This window comes from Phascolarctos cinereus, unplaced genomic scaffold (assembly GCF_003287225.1).
Source record: "Phascolarctos cinereus isolate Bilbo 61053 unplaced genomic scaffold, phaCin_HiC Scaffold_2;HRSCAF=192, whole genome shotgun sequence".
NCBI classification, from domain to species: domain Eukaryota; kingdom Metazoa; phylum Chordata; class Mammalia; order Diprotodontia; family Phascolarctidae; genus Phascolarctos; species Phascolarctos cinereus.
The window spans coordinates 304,549,816-304,577,800 of record NW_027555625.1 but is presented as its reverse complement, the minus strand read 5'-3'; the positions used below and the strand labels follow the sequence as shown (position 1 = coordinate 304,577,800).

Here is a 27,985-nt window from a genome sequence, read left to right as displayed (position 1 = left end):
AAGACATAGTAAACTTGTTCTGTGTGGCTCAAGAAGACAGAAGAGCAGCGATTGGAAGTCACAGCAAAGGAGGTTTAATGAATTTTCTAGTAAAAGAGCTGTCCAACAATGGAATGGGCTGAGACATTAGAGGTAGTGAGTTCCCCATTACTGGAAGTGTTCAAGTAGAGTCTAGACGATCACACGTCTGGAACGCTAATGAAGAGATCTGTGCAGGGCTAGATGGCCTCTCAGGTTCTTTCCAATAGTGAGAGTGATTCTTTACATTAACTTCTTTCTAAGTGTTTTCTTGTTTTAGCATTCCTCTATGGTCTGGCTGGGCCTCTGTATCCCAGCTTTATGAGTTAGTTTCTACAACACACTTGAGGAACACTGTGTCTTCTTTCACATAGGCATGTTTAGGGGACTGTAGTTTGTTCAGTGGGAAGAACATAGGACGGCCACTGGCTATGTTGCTTTCCCCCTGTGGCCTCTGGAAGGAGCCTGAGGTTGGATCTGGGTGAAAGGAATCAGTGACATGTTCTCTGTTGTTCTGGTCCAGCAACATGAATGTGACCTGGAGAATGATGGGAGAAAGGCTGTAAGGTGCTCTTTTGTAGCTCTCAGATCAACACTGATCACTGGCTAAAAACCAGGCTTGCTGCAAGGCGAGTTACTGCTCAGTTGATGGGGATTTGGGGTGAGGTGGGGACAGAGGGGAGGCACAGTTCTCTGAGATCACGAAGAGTGTTTTTTGGTTCAGGTAAGGGTTGGCCTAGATGATCACTCATCTAGATGACCCTTCTATCCCTGGGAATCTATGTTCAGTGTTTAAATAGTCTATGTTGTAAGATTCTTTACCAGCTTTAAAATTCTATGTTTTGTATTCTATGTTATATGGTCACTCCTACCCTGACAGTTGATGCTCTAAGGGACTTTCTAACTTTAGGATTATAAGGACCATTTTCTCATAGATTTCCTTAACAGTAAGAACTGTTCAAAAATGGAATGGGCTATCTTACCAGGTAGTGAGGGGGTTATCACTGGAGACAAGGTCTAAAAGATGACCCAGCCTTATTGAGGGTGCTGTAGAGGGGACTCTTCAAGTATCAGTTGGACTAGTTGACCTGTGAGGTCCTTTCTAACACTAAGATTTTGTGTTCTCTGATCTTAAGGACTCCTGGGGCAACTGAGAGGGAACCAAGTCAGTCACCAGTCAGTTAGTCAGGCCACATCATGGCAGGGAGGCAATCGTGTTGGATGCTTGATTCAGGAAATAAGAGACATTGCCTTTACATCTGGGGGATTACAGTCTAAAGCAGGGCTTGACAAATTGCATTTAGAGGGCCATATCCAGCCTGAAGCCTGTTTTTGTATAGGCCTGTGAGATAACAATTGTTTTTATATTTTTAAATAAAGTTTTATTGTATTTAAAAATGTAAAAACTATAGCTCCCAGGGATATACAAAACTAGGTAGTGGGCTGAATTTGGCCAGGCCATAGTTCACCAATTACTAATCTAAAACAAGACAAGATACATAATAGAAACTCTAACTCTCTCTCTCTCTCTCTCTCTCTCTGCATATCTATCTTTATATTCCTACCTATCATATATATATATATATATATATATATATATATATACATATATATGTATGTATATGTATCAATTTATATCACATATCAAAGAAGCATTGTTAAAGAATCATTATCGGTCTTCATGGTGATTGAATCAAAGCTAAGTTCTTTATTTTGGCATTCAAGGCCCTCCATGAGTCCCAAGCTTATCTGTTATGACTTTCCCCTGTGAACCTTTTGCTTTAGCCAAACTGTCCCCTATACATTCGATGAGTCTTCCCTTTGGGGTGTGTGTGTGTGTGTGTGTGTGTGTGTGTTTCATCGCATTATATGATCGCTATTCTTTTCCATCTTCTTGCAGTTTATCTAAATCTTACACATCCTATATGGGCCAATTTAAGTTCCATCTGTTTTGTGAAGGCTGCCCTGACCACCCTAACTCAGAGTGATTTTCTCTCTCCTTCCTCCCTATGCACCACCTATCTGTGCTGTTCACTGGCACCTATTCTACATTATTCTTTGTCATTGTCACACTAATGGGAGCCTTATCTCCCCAGTTCAAGTCTGGGGCTGTATGTGTCGTCATTCCTCAACAGCATCAAGCCCAGGTGGCTTAGCCACACAAAATAAACATGGGATCAAGACTTGTTGGATGGGCTTGGGGTATACTGAAGAAACATAGAGAATCAGAGCATTTAGACCTCGAAGGCATTTCAATATCATCTGGGAAACCATTGCCACCCCCATTTCACTAGTGAGGCACTTGAGACTCATAAATATTAAATGATCTGACCGAGCAACCAGCCGGCACAGAAAGTGAGTAACAGAGCCAGGCCAAAACCTAGCTTATCTGGCTCCCAGACCCTCTCAATTTTAATACCACTTGCCTTATTCCGGAAAGGCCACTCCAGGAGAGCATCATATTCCCCTTTCATGACCACAATAAAGAGTGAAAGGTGTGTGCCTTTTCCTGTCCCATCTCCATTCAGGTAGATCCGAAGGCATAATTTATAGCCATAGCGGGCAGTGTAAAAAGCTGAAATCAACAAAGGAGTTGGGGGTTAGTTCTGCGGATGCTAGGTTTTCCCAGGCAGCTAACATATAGCACTTTTAAGTTTTACAAAGCGCTTTATCTCATTTGATTCCTACAACCCTGTAGTGATATTATTAGTAGGTGCTATTATTATTCTCATTTTATAGATAAGGAAATTGGAGCACACAGAAGATAAGAGACTTGCCCAGGTCACCCAGCTAGGAAGTATCTGAGGTAGAATTTGCACTCAGGTCTTCTTGATTCTAAATCCAGAGCTCTGTCCGCTTCACCAGTAAGCAAACATTTATAAAGCACATACAATACAGAAGATGTGCTTGGGAGCAGGGATACAGAAATTAGATCCTGGTTGTCAAGAAGCCTGCAATCTAATTAAGGGGGGGAGGGGTGCAGTGGTGTGGCACATATACAAGGGGAAGAGGAGAGATCCAGACAAATGTAAGAGGGCACTTTAAGTTCCAAGGCTGAAGGCTTTAAATGCAAAGCTAAGGAATTTCTATGTTACGGGCTATTGGGAACCACTAAAGGTTTTTGAGAAAGGGAGTGACATGGCCAGACCTATACATTAGAAAGATTACTTTGGCAGTTATATGAAGAATGGATTGGAAGGGAGGCTATTACACTAGCCTGGGAGAGAGACAGCGTGGGGCCTCTTGGACTTGGGTTAGAGAAACATTCCAACAGATGTCACTGTAAATAGCAGTTTCTGGAGGGCTAGGGGCAGAACCATTGGTGAGCTTGGGGAGGGAGGAGGCGAGGAGGCCAGAGGAAAGACCCAGGCAAGGGTTTGACTCATCTTTTCTCTCTAGTTTTTGAACAGCAGGAAGCCTGAGGCACAGTTTGTCTTTTCCCTTTTCGGCAAACCTCACCCTAAAAAGCTGCATGTGTGTGGGGTTTAGAGCTGTGTCCTGTCTAAGGCTGTACCGTCCCTGCTGCTGGGGCCTCCTGCCCCAAACTTGGAGCTGCCCTTCGCTCTCTTGGCAGGACTACAGACTTGTGCACATGCATGCTTACAGACTCCTTCATACACATTCCTATACAAAAATACATACACAGGGAGTACAGAGCAGTGGAAAGAATCCTGAATTTAGATTCATAGGACCCAGGTTTGAATCCCTGTTCTGCCATAACTATACTTGGATAACCATGGGCAAGTCCCTTACCCTTCTGGGCCTCAGTTTCTCCATTTGAAGATGAGGGGGTTGGACTAGATTACCTCTAAGATGACTTCTTTCAGCTTTAGCTCTATGATCACATAACCATAGGATCACATATGCATATATACACACATACAAACCCATGTATTCATGTACACTCATTCATTAGCACATGTATGTAAACTAATAGATTTCTATACGTGCGTGCATACATATACAAACATGCACACAAACACACATGTATATACATTTGTATGCAGTAGCAATAGGGCATGTCTAAAGCTAAGGTTTCCTGGTGCTTAATATTTTCCCTAGTTTTAGAGAAAAACAAAAAAGCACAAACATACGCTCATTACATAAACATATATATGTATTCATACACACATATGAACATATATATGAGCATTTGTAGACAAGCACAGAGATATTGTATTCAGACTGCAGATGTAAGAGAGGCAGGATGGTGCAGTAGGAAGGACAATAGTCCAGGAGTCAGAGCACTCTGGCTTTTCCAATAATTAGATTGTGTAAGTCATGTCCTCCCTATGGATCTCAGTGTCCTCATCTATAAAATACAAATTGCTTTTCTCACAAAAGCCCTGTGAGGTGGGTAGTGAAAGTGTTATTATGGCTATTTTACAGATGAGGAAATATTTGTTCAAAGTTATGTAACTTATCTAAGCTATCAAAGATGGAAGAACTGGATTAAATGATCCTCCAAGTCTCTTCTAGCTCTAAATGCCTATAAGTCTAAGGATTCAATCAGTCACATTACTTAGGGGATAGACAAAGCATTGGGGCAGTACATAACCTGAAATTCTGTAATTCTCAGGCTCTTTAAGGTAGCATTATTATTTAACATTTATGCTGTGATGATATATTGCTAATACTGTCAGAAATTAAGAAATAAGCCAAACCAAGAAAACAATAAACAATTATACCAACAATGAAAATTAAAACAAAAAAGCCACAAAAGCATGAAACTGAAATTTTATAATTATAATAACTAAGGGGGCAGCTAGGTGGAGCAGTGGGTAGAGCACTGGCCCTGAAGGCAGGAGGACCTGAGTTCAAATCCGGTCTCAGACCAAACACTCGACACTTACTAGCTGTGTGACCTTGGGCAAGTCACTTAACCCCAATTGCCTAAAAATCAAAACAAAACAAAACACAAAAAAATTATAATAACTAAGATGCTTGGCCATGGAGAAGAATTTAGAAAATGTGTCTTCCTCACTTCCTTCCTGAGGTGGGAGACTATGGGTTGCATATATCGCATATATATGGGTTGCATACTGCATATATTGTCAGACTTGGTTGGTGTCTTTGTTAGCTTTTCCTGAACTGCTTTTTTCTTTCTTTTTCTTATCTTTATTATAAGGGGTGTCTCACTATATAGGAAAGGAGGAGAAATATATATTTGGAAGAGATGGTGTTGTAAAAAAAAAAAAGACCCATCATGTTGTAATTCAGTTTAGAAGACCTTGAAGGCCAGTCTCTAAATTATTGACTTTTTTAGCCGATGAGGAGCCATTGAAAGTCTTGAACAAGGGAGTGAGGTCATCAGAGCCTCATATTAGGCAGATTAATCTAGCAGTGGTATGTGAAATGGATTGGAAGGGGCAGGGGCTAGAAATGGGGAGACCAGTCAGAAAGCTATTGTAAAATGTCCAGGTGAGAGGTAAAGAGGGTCTGAACTAGGGTGGTAGCTATATGGACAGGGGAAGGGGGAGATAGATCAATAAAACTTGGTAAATGACTGGATGTGGAAATAAAAGGAAGAGGCATTAGAAATTACTCTGAAGTGTTAACCTTGGGTATCTGGGAGGATGGCACCACAAAGAAAACTAGGAGAATGAAAAAAAGGAACAGGGTTATTTTTCAGTGGCAGAGGACAGGGGAATTATGGAGGGAATATAATCAGTTTGGTTTTGGACATATTGAGTTTAAAGTGCTCATGGGACAGGTAGGTATAGACGTCTAATCAGGCAGCTGGAATCATGCCAGTCCACAAACATTTCACTAACCATGTTCCTAATGGGACAAATTTTACTCCTGGGCAAACTTATTAGCTAAGGATTACCTCCTCTTCTTTCTCCCTCCCAAAATCCTAAGTACATTCCCAGTGAAAAAACATCATCATGCTCTTTATTCTGTCTGTACCTTCCAGTTAACGACACCATGGACATAACCAGATACGTTAGAAAAGAATTTCAGAAGTACTTGGTTGGTTCTATTATTATTGGTAAAGCAGTGTGGTGTCTTGAAATAAGAAGACTTAGGCTTGAGTTGAGGTTCCATCACTTTTGAGTAAATCATTTATTACCTCTGGGCCTCAGTTTTCTCATCTGTATAATAATATTTGCATCATATACCTCCTAGGGTTCTTGGGAAAGCACTTTGTAAACTCTAAAGCATTATGGGAATGTGAGCCCTTATTCTTTTACAAGCACTGATAGATGGATGCTTATGTCTGTGCTTCATACTAAAAATAGTGAAGCTGTTACCTGGTGAGAACAGACTGACCATCCTTCCACATGCAGACTCATGACATCTCCTGGTGAAGTTGGTGATTTTCCATAGGTAGACGCCATCATAGGAAGCCTCCTCCAGGAGATGGAGGCTCTGCTCCAACTTGGTCAGGGCAAGGTCTTTCTGGGCCAGGGTCTGTTGCAAATCCATGACCTGGAATATAGGGACCCCATCCCAGATCAACCTCTGCAACTCTAGGAGTGTCCCAATATTATCCATCATCTGGTGAGCCCATGGCTTCTTGGGAGCATAGTAGAAGTCAGCAACATGTGGTGGAAAAAATACTATACTTGGAAGTTAAAATACCTAGGTTCAAGTCTTGGCCCTCACCAGTCACTTGGACCGTGGACAGGTTTTAATTAACTTTCTGAGCCCCAGTTGCCTCATGTGAAAAATAGGGGGAATAACACCTGTGGGATTGTTATGAAAAAAAGGAGCTGTGTAGTAAATTGTAAAGTACCAAGGAAATGTGAGTTATTAGAAGTAGAATGGAAAAAGTACTGATTCTGACATAGGTTCAGTCTTATCTCTGCTACTTTCTAGCTGTGTGACTCTGGGCAAGTCATTTCCCCACTGTGAGACTCAGTGTCCTCATCCACAAAATGGGGATAATAATATCTTCACTACACACCTTGAAATAATCCTGTGAGGAAAATGCTCTGTGAGTCTTCAGTCATCACAGATGCATATGCTGTTATTGTTATTATTCCGACACATGCAGAGTCTAATTACTATCGTATTAGGAGCACATTTCTATAGCACTTCAAGGTTTGGAAAGTGCTTTCTTCCCAACTACTCCAAGAGTTGTATCATTCCAGTTGTTAGCTATTATATAACTTTTTGAGAGTCTGGACGTTTGATTTCCTTGGTGTAGGAAATAAAGAAGTTCTCTATCAATTCAAAGGCAGCTTGTCTGCAATGAGTTTTAGGGAATCACCCGGGGCATGGAGAGATGAAAAGACTTACTTACCCAGGGTCACATAGCCAGTATATGTCAGAGGCTGAATTTGAACCCAGGTCTTCCTGACTGAGGCTGGCTCTTTATCCCTTATGCCTCAATTATACATATAGCATAACACATATTATGATAACTCACACTAACACAGCACTATCAGGTCTACAAACTGCTTTCCTCACAAAAACCCTGCAAGGTGGGTAGTGAAAGTATTATTATGCTCATTTTACAGATGAAGAAACTGATTTGTCCAAAGTTATATCATTAGTGTTTGATTTGAACCCAGGTTTTTTCAGACTCCAAGTCCAGGACTTTTGCCTCTCAGTATTCTAACAACATTCAGCCACTATTTTATAAGCACTACATTTATTCAGGGTGCTATGCTATGGACGGGGGGAGATACAGGGTTTAGATAAAATATGCTTCTTTCCTCATGGAGCTTATATTCTAATGGAAGTTAAAGCATAACTATTATAAGTGATATTACATGATTAATGCTTTAGAAATGTCTGAAAGAAAGTATTATGTAAAGTCAGGGTTAGGGAGAGGGAGGGAAAAGGGTTGCCAACTGAGGGGATAAGAGAAGACTTATCGTATGTAATTCAAGTAATATAAATTATATCATATGAGGATTTTGGTTTTATAGCTGGAATGGACCTTAGGGGTCATTTAGTTCTATCCTCTCATTTTACAGATGAGGAAACTAAGGTCCAAAAGGGTTAGGTAATTTATGCAAGGTAAGTCAGGATTTTAACCCAGATCACCTGACTCTACATCTAGCATTCTTTTCCACTGCTACACTTAGTAACATGCAAATAATATAATATGTAACACATACTAATATACAATGCCATACACTATATAAACATATGTATGTTTACATACACACAGGTGTGTGCATGTGTGTACACACACGTAGAATTGTGACTTTTGTCCTTCTCTTATCTCTCCCACTAGATTATAAGCCCAGGTCTCCCTTATCTCTGCATCTCCCCCAATAGCTGGCACAAGACCTTATCGGCACCTAACAAATATTTTTGCGTATAGAACAAATGAATCTGGCCTGCTCTAGCCTGTCTCCTGTTGGCCCAGACGGTAGGGCTGGAGCCCCAGTGGCATCTCACCCGCTGCTCTAAGCCCAGGATGAGGTCCTGGGTCAGTCCACTCTGGTGCACGGAGGCAGCAATGGCCAGGTGGGAGGCCTCCACCTCCTTGTTCAGGACAGTCACAATATTCTCAAACACATGCAGCTTCTCTTCCAGCTCAGCAAGCAGCTTCTCCTTCATGAACCTCTGAAGCGCCAGCTCCTCCTCAGAGTCAGAGGAGGCAGCATGAAAGCAGTCAGCCTCCAAGTCACCATTGACCTCCACAGCTCCTTGTAATTGTAGGTCAGACAGGTTTCCCTCCAGGGGATTCATACTTGGCTTGGTGCAACTGAGGCCTGATATCCTTTTCTCTCTGTTGGCATCTGACTGGGCCTTCACTTGGCTCACAAACTGTAACAGCAGCCTTACATGGTCCCTCAGTGAGGAAGCCTCATGCTCCTTCACCATTTCCTGGCTACCCTGCTGAGAGAGGGGAGGGAGGTGGTCAAGGTGAGAGGGTAGAGAAAGCTGACAGACAACTCACATCTGGGGAGATCCCCAGAGAAACAGCTTGCTGCTTTATCCCTAAGGGCACAGATAGCTCAGTAACTTGGGTATACTCCCGAAGTTACAAAGGGAAGGGGCTTTGATTGAAATGGGGGGGTCATCAAATATGCAGAAGAACGTCTGAATGAAGGGGGAGTGAGATACTCTCATGCTATATTTTAGAAATGTTAAATATCGCGCCAGAAATGGGTAGACCAAAGGTTTTCAATATTTAAAAGGTCTTTAAAAGACTACAGAAAATGAGAGAATTAGAACAAAGCAGTGATGTCATGCTGGATCTTTTAGATGACAAAGCAGTGCTGAAATCTTATATAAACTCAACAATTGGCATATTCTCTATCACCTGGGTTTAGTCTTGGGCATCACATTTTAAGGGCATTGATAAAGTGGAGTGCCTCCAATGGAGGGTCACAGCTGCAAAAGATCTGAAAGCGTAATAGTCAAGCACCCAATTTACAGATAAGGAAATTGAGGTCCAGAGAGGTTAAATGACATCAGCAAAGGTCAGACAGGTAGCAGAGCTGGAGCCTGACCCCAGGTACTCTGACTCCGATGACTAAATAACAACAAGAAAACCCTGACTCCAAACCTAGGACTGGAAACATCAAGGGACTTGTAACTATGCCGTAGGGGCCATTTGAAGGAATCTGGGATGTTCAGCTTGTTGACAAAAGGCCTTGACATGAGCACTGCTTTCAAATATCCAAAGTACTGTCTCCCAGAAGAGAGATTTGATCATGATATCCTGAGATATGTTTGGGAAATCCCACCCAAAATTCTGGGAAAGAGTGGGCCAATTATGACTTCAAAGAAAGAGTTAATGGAACTACTTCAAAAGGAGAAATAAATGGAGGGACAAAATATGGCCATTTTGATCTTGCGGTCAGTGGGAAAACATTAAAAAAAGTTCTTCATCAATGAGACAGCATCATCAAAACTGTACTTTCAGATCAGTCTGGTGGCATGTGAAAGAAGGGTGGGAGGAAGAGGTGGGGAGAAAGGGATTGGGCTTGGGGGTCAGTGCTATTTGTTCAGCCTATCTGTTCTTATATTGGGATCCAAGTTCAAAAATGATGCCTACCTTGAAGGAACAGCCAATGTCTGCAAAGGAGCATCTACCCTGGACCTCAGCTGGCACCAAATCATCCTGGAAAAAAAAAGGTCCATCCCTTGGGTAATTTTCTTACAAATCCTCCCTGGTCTGTGGCAACCACCAGAAAGAGCTACTATTTTTGCATTTTTGGAAATTCCAGGCACCCTCACAGCACAGGCCGAATCATTGTGAAACTCTCAGTCCAGAAATGGTTGCAGAAAGCTGGAGACAGCTCTCCAAAGTCTAAGTGAGCAAGTGTTCCTTGGGTGTCCAGCCCTAGGCTGGGCAGTGTGAAGGATCCACGGAAGAGAAGAAGGCACCTCAGTGGTCTTACCTACCTTCTCTTCTGTACTGATCTCCGTCACGGTCTGCTTGTGGTCCTTCAAGAAGATTCCTCCACATACATGTGTCTGTTCATAGGTGAAAAGGAGACTGTAATGAGACCATTTCACTAGAGGGATCATGGAAAAGAAAATTGATGAAAATTAGGAACAAGGATTCCTTCTCTCTTGCCCCCTCCCCCATCATCTTTAGTTTATTTGTTGCTTCTCGCACCCAAGACAAACAGGGTTGCTAATACTGGGTTTATAACCAAGAGTCAGACATCATAGAAAATGACTTAAGATCTCATCTAGTCAGTGGATAAAGCACTGAGCTTGGAATGAGCAAGATGACTTCATGACTTCAAATCTGACCTCACATACTTACTAGCTGTGTGACCCTGGGCAAGTCACTTAACCCTGTTTGCCTCAGTTTCCTCATCTATAAAATGAGCTGGGGAAGGAAATGGCAAACCACTCCAGTATCTTTGCCAAGAAAACCCCAAATGGTGTCACCAAGAGTCAGGACTGAAATGACTGAATACCAACAATAATCATCTAGTCCAATTCCCTTTTTTATACATGAGGAAACAGAGGCCCAATGATGGAAAGGGACTGGTTTAAGGCTCAGAGATCTTCTTACAGGCATCTAGGTGACAAAATGGACTTGGAGTCATGAAGACCCGAGTTCAAATCCTGCCTGGCTGTGTGTCCTTGGGCAAATCACTTCACAGCTGTCTGTCTCAGTCTCCCCATCTGTAAATTAGGTAAACTAATACCTTACAGGGCTGTCACATGGATCAGATGAGATAATGTTTTGTAAAGGGCTTTGCAAACCTTAAAGTTCCATATAAATGCTAGCTATTATTAGTAAATAGACATCTCAGGTCTTTTTCTGACCTCACATTCAGTGCTCTTTGAAGCACTAATGTCTGAATTCTCAAGGCTCTGGCTTCTCCAGCAAGTTCTGATCTAGTGGATGGAGCAAGTCCTGACTCTGCCACGTGCTGGCTGTGCAGCCTTGGGCAAGTTACAGTTACCTCCCTAGGTCTCATCTATAAAATGACGATAACAATCTCTGCCCTACCTATCTCACAGGCCTGCTGTGAAAATCAAATAAGAGATACTTGTAAAAGTGCTTTCAAAACCGATAGGAACTCTAGAGGTGTGGAATCCTTTTATCATCTGCTGAAATCCACCTCCCATGATGCCCCCCTCAACCTCTTATCCTCTCCTCTCAGTCCATCCAAGCCCTACTTATTCTACGGGGCCCAGCTCCAATGCCACTCCCTCTGTGCAGCCTTCTCTGACCAGCCATGCCCCCACTGAGCTCTCTCTCTTTTGAACCTCTATGGTGCTTACTAGGTCACTCACTGAGTACTAGATTATACCCTGTTTCTCTGGTATTGTTTCATTTTCCACGTGCATGTCTTGTCTCCCTGACTAGTCTGTAAGCTCCTAGAAGGGAGAGGCTGTGATTTTCACATCTCTTCTATATCCCTCATAATGCCCAACACATGGTTGTACCCATAGCGGGCCCTCTGTAAATATTTGTGGACAATGAGCCTCTGGGGCAGATTTAAAACAAGGATTTAAATGGAAGGGGTGGAGAGGAAAGAGAAGGAACCAAATATTTTATAGGCTTTTAATTTGAACTAATCCGTAGCAACACTGTTAGCTTTCCTTCAAAAGTGGAATAAGGAAAAAGCTCTGTGGACAATTAAGCAAAGTGGGTAAGGATGTGGAACCCAGCCCAGCCTAACTCGCAGGAAACTGTGTTTGGGTGCCTCCCCGCGGGCTCGGCTCCCCCTTCCAGGGACATGCTGTTCCCAACGCAGGAGCCCAAAACAGCAGGGAGCTCAAAACAGCTGTTCCACCCAGAGGGGCCAGAGAAGGAGGGCAGTTGGAGGGGGGCGGAGTTTGAGCCAAAGCAGGAAGTCTGCTATGCCTCAGCCAATCCTGGCAGGTAGTAGAGACAGCTGTAGGTAGGCTATTCCAGATAGTACCCTCCTTCATAGGCGACGCCTGCAACGTGAGTAGCACGAATGTGTTTTTGCCCCCAAAGCACTGCACAAAATTCTGAAGGCACCTTTTGTGCCCTCCAGAAATCATTGGCATTGCTTCAGGTGAAGTGCCTGAAACCCATCTCTTCTGAGCATCTTGAAAAAGCTGCTGGAATCACAGCAGGAGAGCTTGATCCATATTCAGAGGGCCAGAGTAATTCAAGTTTGGATTGAATCTAGAGTGAGTGACAGAGAATAATATGAGATAAGGCTGGAAAGGGAGGTTGGCACCAGACTGGGGAGGGCATTGCAAGTCAGAAGAAGAGTTTAAGTTTGATTTGGTAGGCAATAGAACCACAGAATCGCAGAACTGAAGTTGGAAAGGAGGTCAGAGGCTATCTAATCCAATACCTTCATTTTACAGATGATGAAACTGAAACTCAGGGAAGGGAAATGACTTGCTCAAGGTCAGGTGGGTAGGAAGTGTCAGAGGCAGGATGTGAACCCAGGGCCTTTAACTCCAGCACCATTCCTCTTTACCTTTTGTACCAAAGGCCCTCCAGAAACGAGAATGGCTCACATTTTGGAAAGTACCTGCCAGATGTGAGGCAGTGTGTTGTATTGGAAAGAGGAGAGTCAGAGGACTCGATTTCTGGTCCTGGTTCTGCCTCTAGTTACATGTGATCTTGGGCAAAGGCACTTTATCTTCCCGGAGAGGAGGCAGATTTGATTTTATTGACTCTGGAGTGAAAGAAACTGGGTTCAAATCCCCCCTCTGATATTCACAATCTGTGTGACTTTGGGCAAGTCTCTTCACTTCCAGGCATCACTTTCCTCATCTCTAAAATGAAGGCTTGGCCTCTTGATCTAAGATTTCAGTCTATGATCCTATGACCTTTCTGGGCCAAGTCTCTTCCTCTATAAAATAAGAGGGCTTAACTGGACAATCTTTAAGATGCCTTCTAGCCCTAAACCTTCAGATCATTAGTTCAACCAAGAGAAGGGGAGGCAACACTGAAATGTTTGTTCCTTTATATCCTGAATATATTTGTGGTTTTGGGGTCAAAATTCTAGGGGCAAAGAGTGAGCCAAATGTGCCTTTCAAGAAAAAAGTTTATGGAATCATTAATAAGAGAGAGAGAGAGAGAGAGAGAGAGAGAGAGAGAGAGAGAGAGAGAGAGAGAGAGAGAGAGAGAGAGAGAGAGAGAGAGGGGAGAGAGAGAGAGAATAGGGAAAGAGGAAGGATAGAGAATGATTTTTATCCTCTGAGTAATGGGAAATCACTAAAGGTTCTTCAGTATGGAAGTGACGTGCTTTGGGAAGATCAATCTGGTGGCCTTCTTTGGAGAATAACTTAGCTTTTGATTCAAACCATTATAATCTTTCGGAAGGGCTTAATTAAACCAAGCCCTAGAAATTCTAGCTTTTAACTAGAACAAAATACTCTTGTGGGCCCCATCTTCTCTCCCCTATCCCATGGCTCTTCCTGTGGCCGGGCTTTCTGGAGCACCACTCGTTTCATCGTCAGTTACCTGTGAGTATTGCCCCTCTTGTAAGCCACCTGGAGTATGTGCAGGGGAAATGTCCTCCTTGGGGTCTGTGCTTATGGCACACTAGCTCAAAGTGCAAAAGAGCTTGATTTCTGATCAAGAAGGCTTGGCCTCTTACCTTTTCAAACAGGAAACCACATATACCAATAAATAGAAAATAAAACGTAGTAGGTGGCAACATCAGACTGAGGGACTGGGGACTAGTAGAAGAGCTAAGTGCTTTTAAAAGGGTAGAGGGTTATCATCACTCCCCTCATTTTGAGTATGAACTATAAAATAACAAAAGCTGGGAGAAATCTTAGAAAGTAGAATTTAAAACTGGAAGGGGTCTTAAAAATATTCTAATCCCTAATGCTTTTTTCACAAATGAGGAAACTGAGGCGCAGAGAGGGATTAATTTGCTCAAGGTCACTCAACTAGCTAGTGTCAGAACCAGGACTAGAATCTGTTAAGTACATATTATCCTTCTAATCACCCAGGTTGGTAACCATGGGATCGGCCTCGATCCCTCAGTTTCACTGACCTCAAAAATCTAAACAGTTGCCACATTTTGTCTTTTCCAGACTTACAGCGTTTCCCAAATATGGCCCCTTCTTTCCATTCATGCAGCCATCACCCTACCTCCACTGTGTCTTGCCTGGACTATGGAAGGAGCCTCCTCATTTGTCTCTCTGTCTCCATCTTTCCCCATCCCAAGTCATTTCCACAGTCAGAAAAGTGAATCTCCTAAACTGCAGGCCTGATTATATCACTTTATAGTAACTAATAATAACTAGCATGTATATAGCACGCTAAATTTTACAAAGCACTTTACAAATATTAGCTTGTTTGATCCTCATAGGTAGGTGCTATCATTATGCCCATTTTACAGCTGAGGAAAGTGAGGCAGATAGGGGTTAAGTGACTTGCTCGGAGTCACACAGATTTAGATGCAGGTCCTTTTGACCCAAGTTCTACCATCACTCTACTATCGCTGAAGCACCTAGATGCCTCAATAGACTCCAATGGCTCCCTATTACCTCCAGGATCAAATATAAACTCCTTTGTTTCACATTTAAAGCTCCTCACGACCTGGCTACTACCTTTCCAGATTTGTTAAACATAATAATCTGTCTTTCCTGCTTTTCTTCACACGAGACACCCCATTTCCCCTCTCTGGGACTTTGCACTGGTTGTCTTCCATGCCTGCAAAGGTCTCTTTCTTCCTTCCACTTTTTGGAATTTATAATTTTCTTCAAGACTCAGCTTAAGCACACCCTTTTGAAAGAGCTGTGCCTTCCTGTCCAAGGTTTCTGTTTGGTTTATAGAGCTATACGTGGCAGCTGGGTGACTCAGTAGATAGAACTCTGGGCCAGGAGTCAGAAAGACCTGAGTTCAGATCCAGCCTCAGACACTTACTAGCTGTGTGACCCTGGGGAAAGTCACTTAACCCTGCTTGCCTCAGTTTCCTGATCTGCAAAATGAGCTGGAGAAGGAAATGGCAGACCACTCCAGTATCTTTGCCAAGGAAACCCCAAATGGGTTCATGGAGAGTCAGACATGAGTGAAATGATTAAACAACAAGTATGTGGTCTGCTGTCCTTCCTGATAGAATATAATCTCCTTAAGGCCAGATATAATTTCATATTTGTCTTCATATCCCTAGCACAGTACCTAACACCTGAGTAAGTGCTTTCAAAATGATTGCTAATTGATAAATAATTCTAATTGATAGAAAATTGATAGATAATTCAGTCTAGTGCTCTTATCTATATGGTATGATTTGAGGACTTCCAGGAAGGCCTTCCTATTGCCAAGTATCTCTACTGTATACTGGCATGTTAATGTTAATACTGGCTTAAATTTTACCATTAGAATGGCATTCCTTGAGATTAAGGACGAACTTGCTAATAATTAGACCTGTACACAAGCAAATAGGATGATTTGTGAGATAGTGAGCTCTGTGTCCCTGGAAAGGATCAAGGAGAGGTTGACTGTGTATTGGTGAGGGATGTTGTAGGGGGGAGTTATGCACTGAGATGGTGATTAGAATAGGGGACGTCATTTCCGAATGGGGTGTGGATGAGTGTTGGGAAAGGGAGAGATTCGAAGTAGGGAAAACAACCTCCTACAGGATCCATGTCTGTACCCAAGTGAACTTTCCCCAAACCCTTCACTTTAGATAGATCAATGTGTGGCTTCATCTACTCTGAGCCGAAAAGAAGCTTCTTATTGATAAGGATAAGCATTCCTATAGGATCATAGGTTTAACAGTGGGAGGGACATTAGAGGTCATTAAGTCCGGCCCTCGAATTTTCCAGACTAAGGAAAGGAGTCTCAGAAAGGTTAAGTTACATATCCAGGGTCACACACTAAGTGTCTGAGGCAGGACTGAAAATCAAGTCTTCCTGACTCTAAATCTAAGTCCAGTGCTCTGTCTACTATATGCCTTCCTCTGCCTTTCTTAGCATCTAGCACTCAGGAGTTTCTCTGATGGTGGCTTGATGGCATGCCAGACTTGGAGTTAGGAAGAACTGAGTTTAAATCCTGCCCTCAATACTTCCTAACTGTCTAACCCTTGGCAAGTCACTGAAATTCTGTCAACTTCACTTTCTTCATCTGTAAAGTGAGGATAACAATGGCACCTCCCACCTACCGCCAAGGGTTGTTGTGATAAGCAGATGAAATAATACTCATAAAGCCATAAAATGCTTTGCTAACCCTAAATTTTCACTGATAGACTTCTCCTGGGAGTGAGAAGTGCAGGAAGTGCATCAAAGGTGAAATGAGCTGTATAGGAATAAGAGGTTCCCTATCCCTGGAGATCTTCAAGAGGAGGCTGGAAGTAGTTACTTGCTCACTGTAGATGGGAATTATTTTAGGAATGGGCTGAATTAGATTATCTCTGAAGTCCCTTTCTATTCAGAGACCCTGGAATTCTGGGACAATGTTGAGCCAACCACCCACGCACTCCACTGACCTCAAAATTCTTCATGAGGCCAGTCCAGCCGCACCCAGAAATCACGCAATGCACACTTAGCTCAGAGATCTCCTTATTAATGGCAGCATCAATGAAAGCCTGGAGAACAGAGAATAGTAGCAACAATCACAAGAATCATAACCCCTTGAATGAACACTTTTATATTATTTAAAACACCTCGGCATCTATTATCACGTTGAATACTTATCAGAACCCTGACGGGGAGGCAGGGCACGAGGGAGGACATACAGCAGGGCAGAGCAGAGTGGGGCCGGGCGCTGAATCTGAAGTCAGAAAGGCCTGGGCTCTAGTGTGGGCACTGGCCGTATGACATTGGGCAAGATCTTCAGTTTCCTTCTTCGTGAAATGTGCTGTCTACCTCAATTCAACAATTCAAAGTTCAATTCAGCAAATATTTGTAAGTTCTTGTTCTATGCAGGACACTGCCCTAGGTGCTGGGGATTTAAAGATACCAAAGAAATAATTCCTGCCCTTAAGGGGCTTGCCTTCTACGGGGGAGATACTTTATGTACTCAGGTAAATACTGAATATTTTACCTACCTTTCTGAGTTGTAGATTACAACAGTAACTCACATTTCTAAAGCCTTTTAAAGTTTACAAAGTCTTTTCCTCACACCTCTGTGAAGTAAATAGTATAGATATTACCACACGCAACTCCCTCCCCTCCCCCCCACTCATTTTTACAGATGAGGAAATGGAGACACAGAGAAGTTACTTGCCTTGGGTCACTCAGTTAGTACCAGAGCTGAGATTTGCCTGATTCCGAGGCCAATGATCTTTCTATTACACTACAATGCCACTCTGAACTTTGAACAGATATGTATAAAATGTGTTGTAAACTCCAGAACCAGTTATTATTAGTACGTCAATAAAGACTGTTGCTGCTGGTGGTGGTGGTATTATTTGATGTGTTAGACAGCGTTAGGAAAGGAAGCTGCATGGTTTGATGGACTGAGTTTCAGGACCCCTGAGTTTGGGTCCCAGATGGAACACTTATTAGCCTTGTGAACTTCTTTCTGGGCTTCGGTTTCCTTCTCTGTAAAATGAGGTGGCTAGACCAGATGATCTCTAAGGACTCTTCTACCTCTGACATTCCATGATAATATTTGGGGTGCAGAAGCTTGATGACACTGAGCTCTTTGCCCTAGAAGAAAGGGCCTCAGGCTTCTGGATCTTCCCCAGGACAGATACGGCCATTATGTCAATGGGTGTTATGCTCAATGCCGTGAACTATCCCAGGTACTTGGAAATCACTAAAAACAAAAGTCTGGGTGGACTTTCTAAGGTAAACACACACACACACACACACACACACACACACACACACACACACCCATAAGAACACATGGAAAACACTTGTCCTTCTGTCTAGGCTATTCTGAATCACGGGTGTTCTCAGCAGTCCTGGAGCAAGCTACAGTTTCAGGGTCTGCTGGAGGGGCTTGGCCAGGAGTGCCTTACTTAGGCAGGGCTGTTGCCTTCATGAATACTAGTATTATAAAGTAAAGGGAGTGTCAATACTGCTTTTGTACAGACTTAGCAACGGTACCTGTCCCCAAAGAGAATGGAATGGGTGTAGGGGGCTCCTTGGCCCCATGCCTGAGAATTTGTCTCTCCAGAGCTGTTTACTTTGGGAACTGCCAAGGGCTTTAAGAACTTCTCCTTTTTGGAAGCTCCAGTGGAGTTAACCGTGTGATTTCAAGGGCAAAGGACCTCCAGAAGGGCTGGGCACCTTCACTGGTGCTGTTCCACCTGGACCCTTGAAAGCTCAACCAGCAAACGATCCTGTAGGTCCTTGATAAATGCTCCTCTCCTCTATAAAGCAGTCTGATGAAGAGGAAGGAAAATTGAGAGAGGGAAGTTCTAGTCATGGTTCAGCAATAATCTCACTTCACTTAGAGAACTCAGTTTCTCCATATGTAAAATGAAGGAGTTGGACTAAACAAGCTCCAGATCCTTTCCAGAACTGATATTCTATGTTCTAACATTCCACATTCTAAGCTGTCCTCCAGCAGTGACATTCTAGGTTCTGAGCTCTCTTCCAGGTCTGTCATTCTATTTTAAAGCCCTTTTTAGCTCTTTTGTTCTATGTGCTGACATCATGGGTTCTAAGCTCCCTTCCAGCTCTGATATTCTATGTTCTAAGTTCCTTTCCAGCTGTCTCTTTTAGCTCTAACATTTTGTTATAACCTATGTTCTAAGCTCCCCACCCACTCAAACAACCCATGCTCCTATGATATACTGTAGTCTTCCTGTGGAGTCAACCACAAGTCAGGTTTGGTGGAACAGTATAATAGGCGTCACTATAATGCTCTGCACTATTAGAATGGATTCTGCTCCTCAAAATCTTGTCTAAGGGGGTTTTATTACTGAGGCAGAAAAAGTCCCTTGTTATACAGAGAACCATTATTATACGTAAGACCTGACAGAATACTTATCCTAGGAGAGATTGAAAGCTTAAAGGGGCCTTGGAGATCTAGTCCACCTTCATCATGTTACGTATGAGGAAACTGAGGCCAAAATAGATAAAGTAACTTTCCTAAGCTCAAATAGTAAGTAGCAGAAGTAGCATTCAAAGCCAGACTACAAATCTAGCACTTTCTGCTATAACATATTGGTTCTAAAAACCTCTGGGAAGGAGGTGCTCTGGCTAAATGTACTTCCCTTCTGTTCTACGGGAACTCTTTACCCCTACAACCTCTCAAGTCTTCCTATCACTTTCCCTTTCCTTTCTCTGGGGCCACTTGTGGTACTCTTGCCTGTGAGGACAGAAGGGAATAAGCATTTATACAGCACCTACTATCTGTCAGGTACAGTGCTAAGTGCTTTACAAATATTATCTCATTTAATACTCAAACAATCCTGGGAGGTAAGTGCTATTATTATCTGCATTTTACACTTGAGAGATACAGAGGTTAAGTGACTTGCCCAGGGTCACACTGCTAGGAAGTCACCTAAAACTAAGCTAGGTGGTAAAGTGGATAGAGTGCCGGACCTGAAGTCAAGAACACTCATCTTAGTGAGTTCAAATCTGGCCTCAGACACTTCCAACTGTGTGACCCTGGGTGAGTCACTTAACCCCAGTCACTTCAGTTTCCTCATCTTTAAAATAAGCTGGAGAAGGAAAGGGCAAACCATTCCATTCTCTTTGCCAAGAAAACACCAAATGGGGTCACAAAGAATTGGACACGACTGAAACGACTGAACAACAAACAGAAGTGAGCTGGACAATGTAGTCAAAGTAATTTCTCATTATTCAACTGAGTTTTCAGAAGGAAAACTTTGAAAGAAAATCAGAGGACAGTCCTGACCTTGTTCAGTCTAATGCTCTGAGCCCCAATAGGGGAAACTGAATCACAGGGACCTAAAAGGCCACCTAATTTAACTACCCAGTTTTGTAAATGAGGAAACAGAAACCCAAAGGGAGAAAGAGACTGATCTAAAATCACACTGCTAGGCAATAACTGAGCTGGGGATCAGGATTCCAGTGTTCTAATGGCCATCCTAGAGCTCTCTCTACCGCCTCTTGGTGCCCTACCTGATGGAAGCCAAGGCTCCTCAACTTTGCAAACAAATGTTCAATATCATTTGACCATTTTATAAGATTTATTTATAAGATCTGAAAGGGCCCTTAGAGGTCGTCTAGTCAAGGGTTTTTTTTTCTTTTTCCTTCTTTCCTTTCTTTTTTTTTTGCAAGGCAATTAAATGACAGCTAGTAAGTGTCAAATGTCTGAGGCTGGATTTGAACTCAGGTCCTCCTGACTCCAGGGCCAGTGCTCTATCTACTTGTACCACCTAGCTGGCCCAAGTCAAGGGGTTCTTAACATTTTTGTATATGTAATGAGACCCTTTGGCAGTCTGGGGAAGCCTATGGTTCCATTTTTTAATGTTTTTAAATGCTTAAAGTAAAATGCGTAGAATTACAAAGGAAACCAATTCTATTGAAATAGTTATCAAAACATATATATATGTGTGTGTGTGTGTGTATATATGTTTTGACAGCTATTTCAATTGTGTGTGTGTGTGTATATATATATATATATGTATATATATATATATATATGTGTGTATATGGAAGCTCAGATCACAGATTACGAACTTTTGATCTAGTCCAACTCCTTTATTTTCTAGATCAAAGAAGTGAGGTCCAGAGAAGGGAAAGGGACTTGCTCAAAATTACAAAGGTAGCAAATGGTGAAGACAGGATTTGGACCCAGGTTTTCTAATTCCAAATCCTATGGTCTTTCCAATGTACCACACTGTCTCTTTTGTGAGCCGCACAAAGTAGGGGATGAAGAAAAGTAGTCACATGTCTCAGATACATGGAACAGTATGGGCCACCTTGAAAAAAGCAGTTCATCACCTGGCCTGGCCACATCTCTGCACAACATACACCCTATCAGCTACTGGAACATCATTTCAGGCAAACAAAGCGTCTACCAAGGCCTAAAATTAATCCTTTCATGTCTGTGTCCTCTGTTCAGCCAATCACCTCATGAATCCTAAGTACACTTTAGAGCAGAATTAGCTTAATGAGATAAGAGGATAAGGACAAACTGATAACCAGCTGGTGAGCTATGTCTTTTCACAAAGAGGTTAGTCTGAGCCACATGTATGTCGACTTTTCCATACTTTGATGTTGTAATGGAAAGAGCTGGGCTTAAAGACAGCAGCCCTGGCTTTAAAGATTGCTCCAGCTACTTCTTAGCAGAATAACATTGGGCAAGTCGCTTAACCTTTTTAAGCCTCAGAGGCAGTTGGAGATGACCTTCATTTTGTGCCTTGTTCTAAAGGACAAGCTGGAGACCAAGAAATATCCATTACGCAAAACACTGTAATACAGTCCTGTTGTCTTCAAATCCTTAAATGTCTCACCCAAGTTCAGGCCTGGGTCAGGAGTCGAAGAAGTCCCTGGTACTTCCCCACAGGGTCTGTGACTAAGATTGCACCATTGGTTTCCTTCATACTCACCCTATCCAAAATGATGGACTTGAGTGTGATTTGGATTCTATTTTTTAAAACTGGCCCCTTCCTCCTTACCCTCATACTCAAAATCTCTCTCTGACCAATCTGACCACAGTGCCTGGGTTTCTCCCACTAGTGTCACCTTTGAGGGATAATGCACTGGAGGCCTTTGTCAAAATGCAACTGGGTTCCCTGGGAAGAACAGTCCATTACTAGTCACTCAGTCCTCAGCATGGGAATAATTTAACACACGAACAACTTGAGTCATCTAGCAGGGCTTTGAAAGAGCAGGACATAAGATGGCAGTCCAGAGAACGGGAAGGGAGCAGAGCATTGAGGCTAGCAGTTAAGCTTGAGAATTGGCAGACTCAGGTTCTACTGCTGATTCTGTCAGAGTCCCCTCTCCTACTTAACTCTAAACTCCACTCTAATCTGGCCTTCCTCTGGGATAGCCTGGACATAGCCTACACTTATGTACAAGAAACTATATTCCAGACCAGCTAAAGTAGGGGGATGAACTCTAATGTATGTGGAGGGGAAGGTAGTGAGGAGGGAAAAAGTCATGTCATTTCTCTGCACCTCAGTTTTCCCATCTGTAAAATGAGGGAGTTGGAATAGATTATCTCAAAAGACTCTGCCTGCTCTTAAAACAAATAAACATATTGAAAAGTTCCTTTGAGGAGCAATTGTAAATCTCTCACCCCTCTTCAGTGCTCACTTCTCTCTTTGTACTTTCTCTCCCTCCCTTTCAGGAAACCAGTACTGTGTGCCATTCCCAAAAATTCTTTGTTCTTAGCTAAACATTCATTTTTGATAATGTGTTTCCCCTCCAGAGGGCTTTGGGTTTTAATAAGGGACAAAAATCCTTTGATTACCAAAGGAATAAATAATGATAGTTTAGGCCCTGTGACTGTTGATGAGATAAGGAAGGCCTGTCTCATACTCTTCACCATACAGGATAAAGGCAGCATAGGGATTTTTTTCACACAAGCATACCTTCTCTTCCGATAAGAAACTTTCATCTCCCACAGCCTGCGGATTCTCTTCCTTGCATCTTGAACATATAGGGTTCTTGCTGATCCTGGCAAAATACATTCAACAAGTTTGGTTTATACATTGACAGCTTGTCCCTCTCATTACCTGTCCTGATCCCAAACTGGAAAACCTAGGAATCACCCTTTGGAACAGATAAAAATGGGTTACTGCTCTAGGCCCTGTCCACAGAAAGGTTTAGAAGCACCAAAGCTACGAAACAAGACCAAAGTGTGGGCCAGAAAGCCCACATGGGCTTGTTAGGGGGGTTCTTAGAATCAAACAAGATAATAATGGCAAAGTGCAGTGCCTGGCATATCATAAGCATTATATAAATATTAGTTGTTGTTGTTATTATTATTATTATTATTATTATTATTATTATTATTAAACTTGAAGGTTTAAACTCCTAACATAGAGGACAGAGTCCATACTGGCTTTTGATCACTCCATAGAATTATAGACATACAGAATGTTAGAGCTCAGAGGAACATTACAACACACATTAGAGCACAAAGAAACCTTAGAAAACTGACCATTAGAGCTGGAGGGGACCGTTGAGTGCTGAATGTTAACTTGTAGAATATGAGAACTATAATATGAGAAATAGGCTCAGCAGGTTGGAATGACTTGCTCACAGCCACACAGCGTGTGGCAAAGCCAGGGTTAGAACACAGATCTCTTGACTTCAGCTCTGAGGAAGAGAGCTAATGTCAGACATTTATATCTGGGTATGAATAAAAGTCAGTGAGTTCCTTTTCTCAGACACATTTGTATTTCCCAGATTATGGAGTTGGAAAAGACTTCAGAATATAAAATGTCAGAACACAGAATGTCAAATCTGGAAGCAGCTGAAAGACAAAGAATGTTGGAACATGGAACATGGAATGTTACACTACAGTATTGGTTTCAAGCATTAGTATGTAGAATGGGGGAAGGAGACCATTGTGTCCCTTCAAAGGGTTGTCTGTCAAAACCTTAAACCAATCCATTTTCTCCCCTTCCCCTGACACCTAGGGTCCTGGAGACACAGACAGACAGACAGACAGACAGAAGACAGATGGACAGACCAGGCAGTTCCTCCTCCATTCCTTCCCTTCCCCCCTCACCTCACTATCCAGGAGAGGCAGGCAGCACAGTAGCGGTGGCCACATAGGGTCTGCTGGGCCTTCTTCAGAACATTGTGGCAACCACAGCACAAGTATTTGGGCTCAGGGGTCTTCTGGCAGATACTGATAGGGTATCCAAAGGGGAATTCATTTTCATCAGGAGTGAGGCAGGGGCCCACAGGGGCACTATCAGTAGGGTTCTCTGCCATCTGGGGAGCTCTTGGCAAATGGAGACAGGTCCTCTGATTCCCACTGATCCCAGGGAGCAGGCAAGCAGGTGCTTAGAGGAGAGGTTATTCCTGTCACCTCCTCTCTTGTGAGGTGAGATGCTGATGTCTTTATTCAGCCACTTGATGAGTCCTAGCCTATGGTGAAATGTCATGGGGGGAAAGGGGAGGGAGTCTAATGAGGATGAGTAAGAAATTACCCTGCTGGGTGGAAAAGTCCCCTGGACATTGAATTGCAATGGTTAAAAAAAAAGGAAAAAAAAGTCCAGTCCTCCTTTTGATTAAAAAAAAAAAGACAAAGAAATTTGTCATAGACTTTAGGAACCGAGTCATACCATCTGAGAACCTCGACTGGAGCCCCTCCTTGCTTCAGCAGAATCATTTCCCCTGAGCAGGAGCTGGGTTAAGAAAGTCCCAGACAGCATCAGGCCAGAACTCCCGGTAACCACTCAGTAGGTAACCCAAGAGAACTTTCCAGCCAAAGGCTGATCTCACCAGTGGGGCTGTGGCAGTAAGAATATTTTAAAATAGTGATTCTATGAATGTATTCTAAAGTCCCTTCTAGATCTAGTGCTTAACATTCAAATTCTACCATTCTGTTTTCTCAAGTCCTTTCTAGGTCTGACAGTCATTCTCTGCTTAAGGTCTCTTTCAGTTCTAATATTTTATGTCATAAGAGCCTTTCCAGCTCTGACATTCTGTATTCTAATGACTGTCCCTTCCCACACTGACATTTGATGTCTTATGATCTATCATAATTCTAATGTTCTCTGTTTGAATTCAATTCAACAAGTATCTGTCAAGCACAAACACCGTGTTAGATGGGGGGGAGGGGCGGCATACAAACTAAGAGTAACCAGTTTAGAAAATGTATGAAAATAAATGGAATAAAAGATTTAAGAGTGCATTAGGAAAATTTGAGGAGGAAGCTGGCATTAACAACTAAAGCAGGAAGATCAAGGAGAGTTTCTTAGCAAAGATGGCACCCATACTCAGCCTTGAAGGAAGATTTTGAAAAGAAGACTCTGAAAGACAAAGATGAAGTGGGAGCATATTCCAGGCATGGAGAAGGGCTTGGGTATCACACAAGAGATAGAATGTCAAGTTCAGGGTCCAGTTAACTGTTCAGTTTGACTGGAACACTTTCTCCCTTGGTTGTTTACTTTGTTTTTCTGGTTTAAAATCTTTATTTTTTTTCTCCAAAAAAGTACAAAAATCTTAGAGGTGAAGCCATCGTTTTCTAATGCTTCTCATGGAGTGGAGGAGGGAAAATATCTACACAAAGATGAAGGCAGTGCTTCCTTCCCATTCCCATTGAAAGAGGCAGCACAGGTCAATCTGGGTCCACAGCAACTCTTCTGAGTTGGAGCTACCCAATTCCATTGACTTAACCCCTCTAGAGAAAGGTTGAGTCACAGAGCTAAGGAATGTTGATCTAGTGATCAACTGATGTCTTCAGTCTGGCCTGGCATCTTCCCCATGGGGAATGTGCTCTATTCATGCCTTCTGGGCTGAAGAACTCTATGGAGACCTGAAGAGTTGCTTACTTCTCAGTCAGGCCCTCCTCAAGTCCTTCTCTATTGTTCCATGTTCTAAAATTCTATATACTAAAGTGCCTTACTGATCTAACCTTCTATTTAAAGATTCAAGTGGTAGATTAGGTTGGGAAATCCTCTCTCAATCAGCTGACAGGGTGATGTACCAATTTAATTTTATTGGTTCTCCAATTCTGATAATCAGGTCTCACTATTTTGCACACAAGTAGCCTGCCTGTGGGCAGCTAGATGGCACAGTGGATAGAGTGCTGGGCCTAGAGTCAGGAAGACCTGAATTCAAATCCAGCCTCAGACACCGACTAGCTGTGTGATCCTGGGCAAGTCATTTAAGGCTGTTTCCCTCAGTTTCTCAATCTGTAAAATGAGTTGCAAAAGGAAATGGCAAACCACTCCAGTATCTTTGCCAAGAAAATCCCAAATGGGGTCACAAAAAATCAGACACAACTGAAAAACAACTAAACAATAACAAACCTGCCTATGTTGCCTCCTCCTAAACTACTACCACTGCTATTCTAAGTAGCCCTGCTGCTTCCCAGGCTTACTTCAGCTCCTTGAGACCAGGGATTGTTCAGATTTTATCTCTGTATCCATTTAGCACAGACTTACACAAAGCATACACTTTTTGATTCGCCAAATGAAGTGTCTGAAACAAAGCAATATAGCAAACATGAAAAATGACCATGTAACAAATATGATAAATTACTCATTAATGCGAATGCTGATCTCACTAGTGGGGCTGTGGCACTAGTGTAGCCTTCAAACATATACTCAGATATAAGGTGGTCCCCAAAGTCTTAGTGAAGTTCAAAGTTTAAATGGTTCCCATGGCTATCAAAGCTTCAAACTGCATTAGGACTTTGGGGACATCTTGTATCTAAGTAATATGTGGGATAAAATGTATTAAATCATAATAAGAAAAACTCTAACAATGTAATAACTGTGCTGAACTATAGGAGACACTCCTGTGGCACCGGGGAGAGAGCACTGCAGGGGTAGTGAGTTCCAGTCTCAGTTCTGGCTCTAGTTTCCCCTGTGATTTTGGCCAAATTTCTTCCTTCCCCTGACCCTTGGTTTCCCTTTCAGTCAACTGACAGTCTTCCTCCCATTTCGAAAAAGTTAAAGATTTATGCAGCTGGAAAAAAAAAAAGATTCTGAGAGAGCTGGGGTGGGGGAGGGGCGCGGTGTAATTATATGTACTTGTGATCAAGTGCAGAGAGTGTTCTCACAGGCGATGAGAAAAACCAACTAATTTTCAGTTTCAGCTTAAAATTTTTGCCGGTTTGGTAGGTCGTAACCACCTGTCAGGAGCTGCCCTAATCCACATGGAGAGTGGGGTAGCTCAGCAGACCAGTGGGGAGGACATAGGATCAAAGATTAAGGTCACTCAGACATGATCTGGAAGTTGAGTTGGTGGGGGGGAGGTGTCGACAGTGGGCGGAAAGATACCAGATGTTCAGTGACTAGGGAAGTCAAGCGAGACAGGCAGAAGTCCAGATGTGTAGGAGGACGCCTTCAACCGGGGAACGTGGGTCCAGGTGTGGCCTCTGGGCACGACCACTAGGGTCCAGATGTAAGAAGGAAATTGGGGGGAAGTTGAGGGGAGTCGTGCTCAGTCGGAGGGGTTGAAGGGAAGGCCAGCTGTTGTGAAGCGGCCTTGAGAGCAGATCAGGGAGACTAAGGAGGAGTTCGGAGGGAGCTGTTACCCAACCCTTTGCCCCTGCAGGGATCAGGCTTACCTGGAGTATTTGCATCTCAGCCATCTGCCTGTCACAGCTCCTAGAGGATTCCCCCGTGGACCTCCCCCTCCCCCCACACCCCAACCCTCTTCCGGGAGGGTGCGGCCTGAAAAGGGGGAGGCTGAGCCTGGTGCGACCCTAGGGAGGGGCTGGGGAATGTGGAGGAGGGAGTGTGGGCCCTATTAGTCGATAGCAACTCCCTGCCACCCCCAGGGAAATACCCCTTTCCACGAACTCCTACTTTGCTGCTGTCTGTGTGTCTCCACTGAGTGGAGCTTCCCTGGTTTCCGTCAAGTCTCAACTAAAGTTCACCGTCTGCGAGAAGCCTTACTTCTGCAGCTATCTCCACTTTATCCTATGTCTGTCTATCTTGTTATGTAGCTGTTTGCCTGTTGTCTTCTCAGTGAGACTGTGAGCTCTTTAAGGGCAGGTTCTGCTTTTCACCTTGCTGTGTGTCCTCAGCTCTTAACACTGTGCCTGGAACGTGTAGTAGGGTCTAAATGCTAGTTG

The 27,985-nt window shown here is 43.0% G+C and overlaps 1 protein-coding gene across 5 annotated transcripts; it reads right to left on the bottom strand.

Annotated features, from left to right (window-relative positions):
* Nucleotides 1-51: 51 nt before the first annotated feature.
* On the bottom strand, nt 52-27,889 carry TRAF1 (TNF receptor associated factor 1). 5 transcript variants are annotated; one of them, XM_020990574.2, is made up of 10 exons: nt 27,476-27,889; nt 23,957-24,321; nt 22,812-22,896; nt 16,830-16,928; nt 10,336-10,407; nt 9,986-10,051; nt 8,377-8,820; nt 6,273-6,450; nt 2,445-2,593; nt 52-556 (listed from the first exon to the last, which is right to left on the bottom strand). In XM_020990574.2, exons 2-10 carry the CDS (start codon nt 24,163-24,165, stop codon nt 338-340), a joined length of 1,521 nt encoding a protein of 506 aa, XP_020846233.1. In that variant the 5' UTR covers nt 24,166-24,321; nt 27,476-27,889; the 3' UTR covers nt 52-337. The 5 variants fall into 5 exon arrangements, with proteins under 5 accessions (XP_020846233.1, XP_020846234.1, XP_020846235.1 ...); XM_020990575.2 differs by having other exon boundaries at nt 8,377-8,817; XM_020990576.2 differs by lacking the exon at nt 16,830-16,928.
* Between the last annotated feature and the right edge of the window lie 96 nt (nt 27,890-27,985).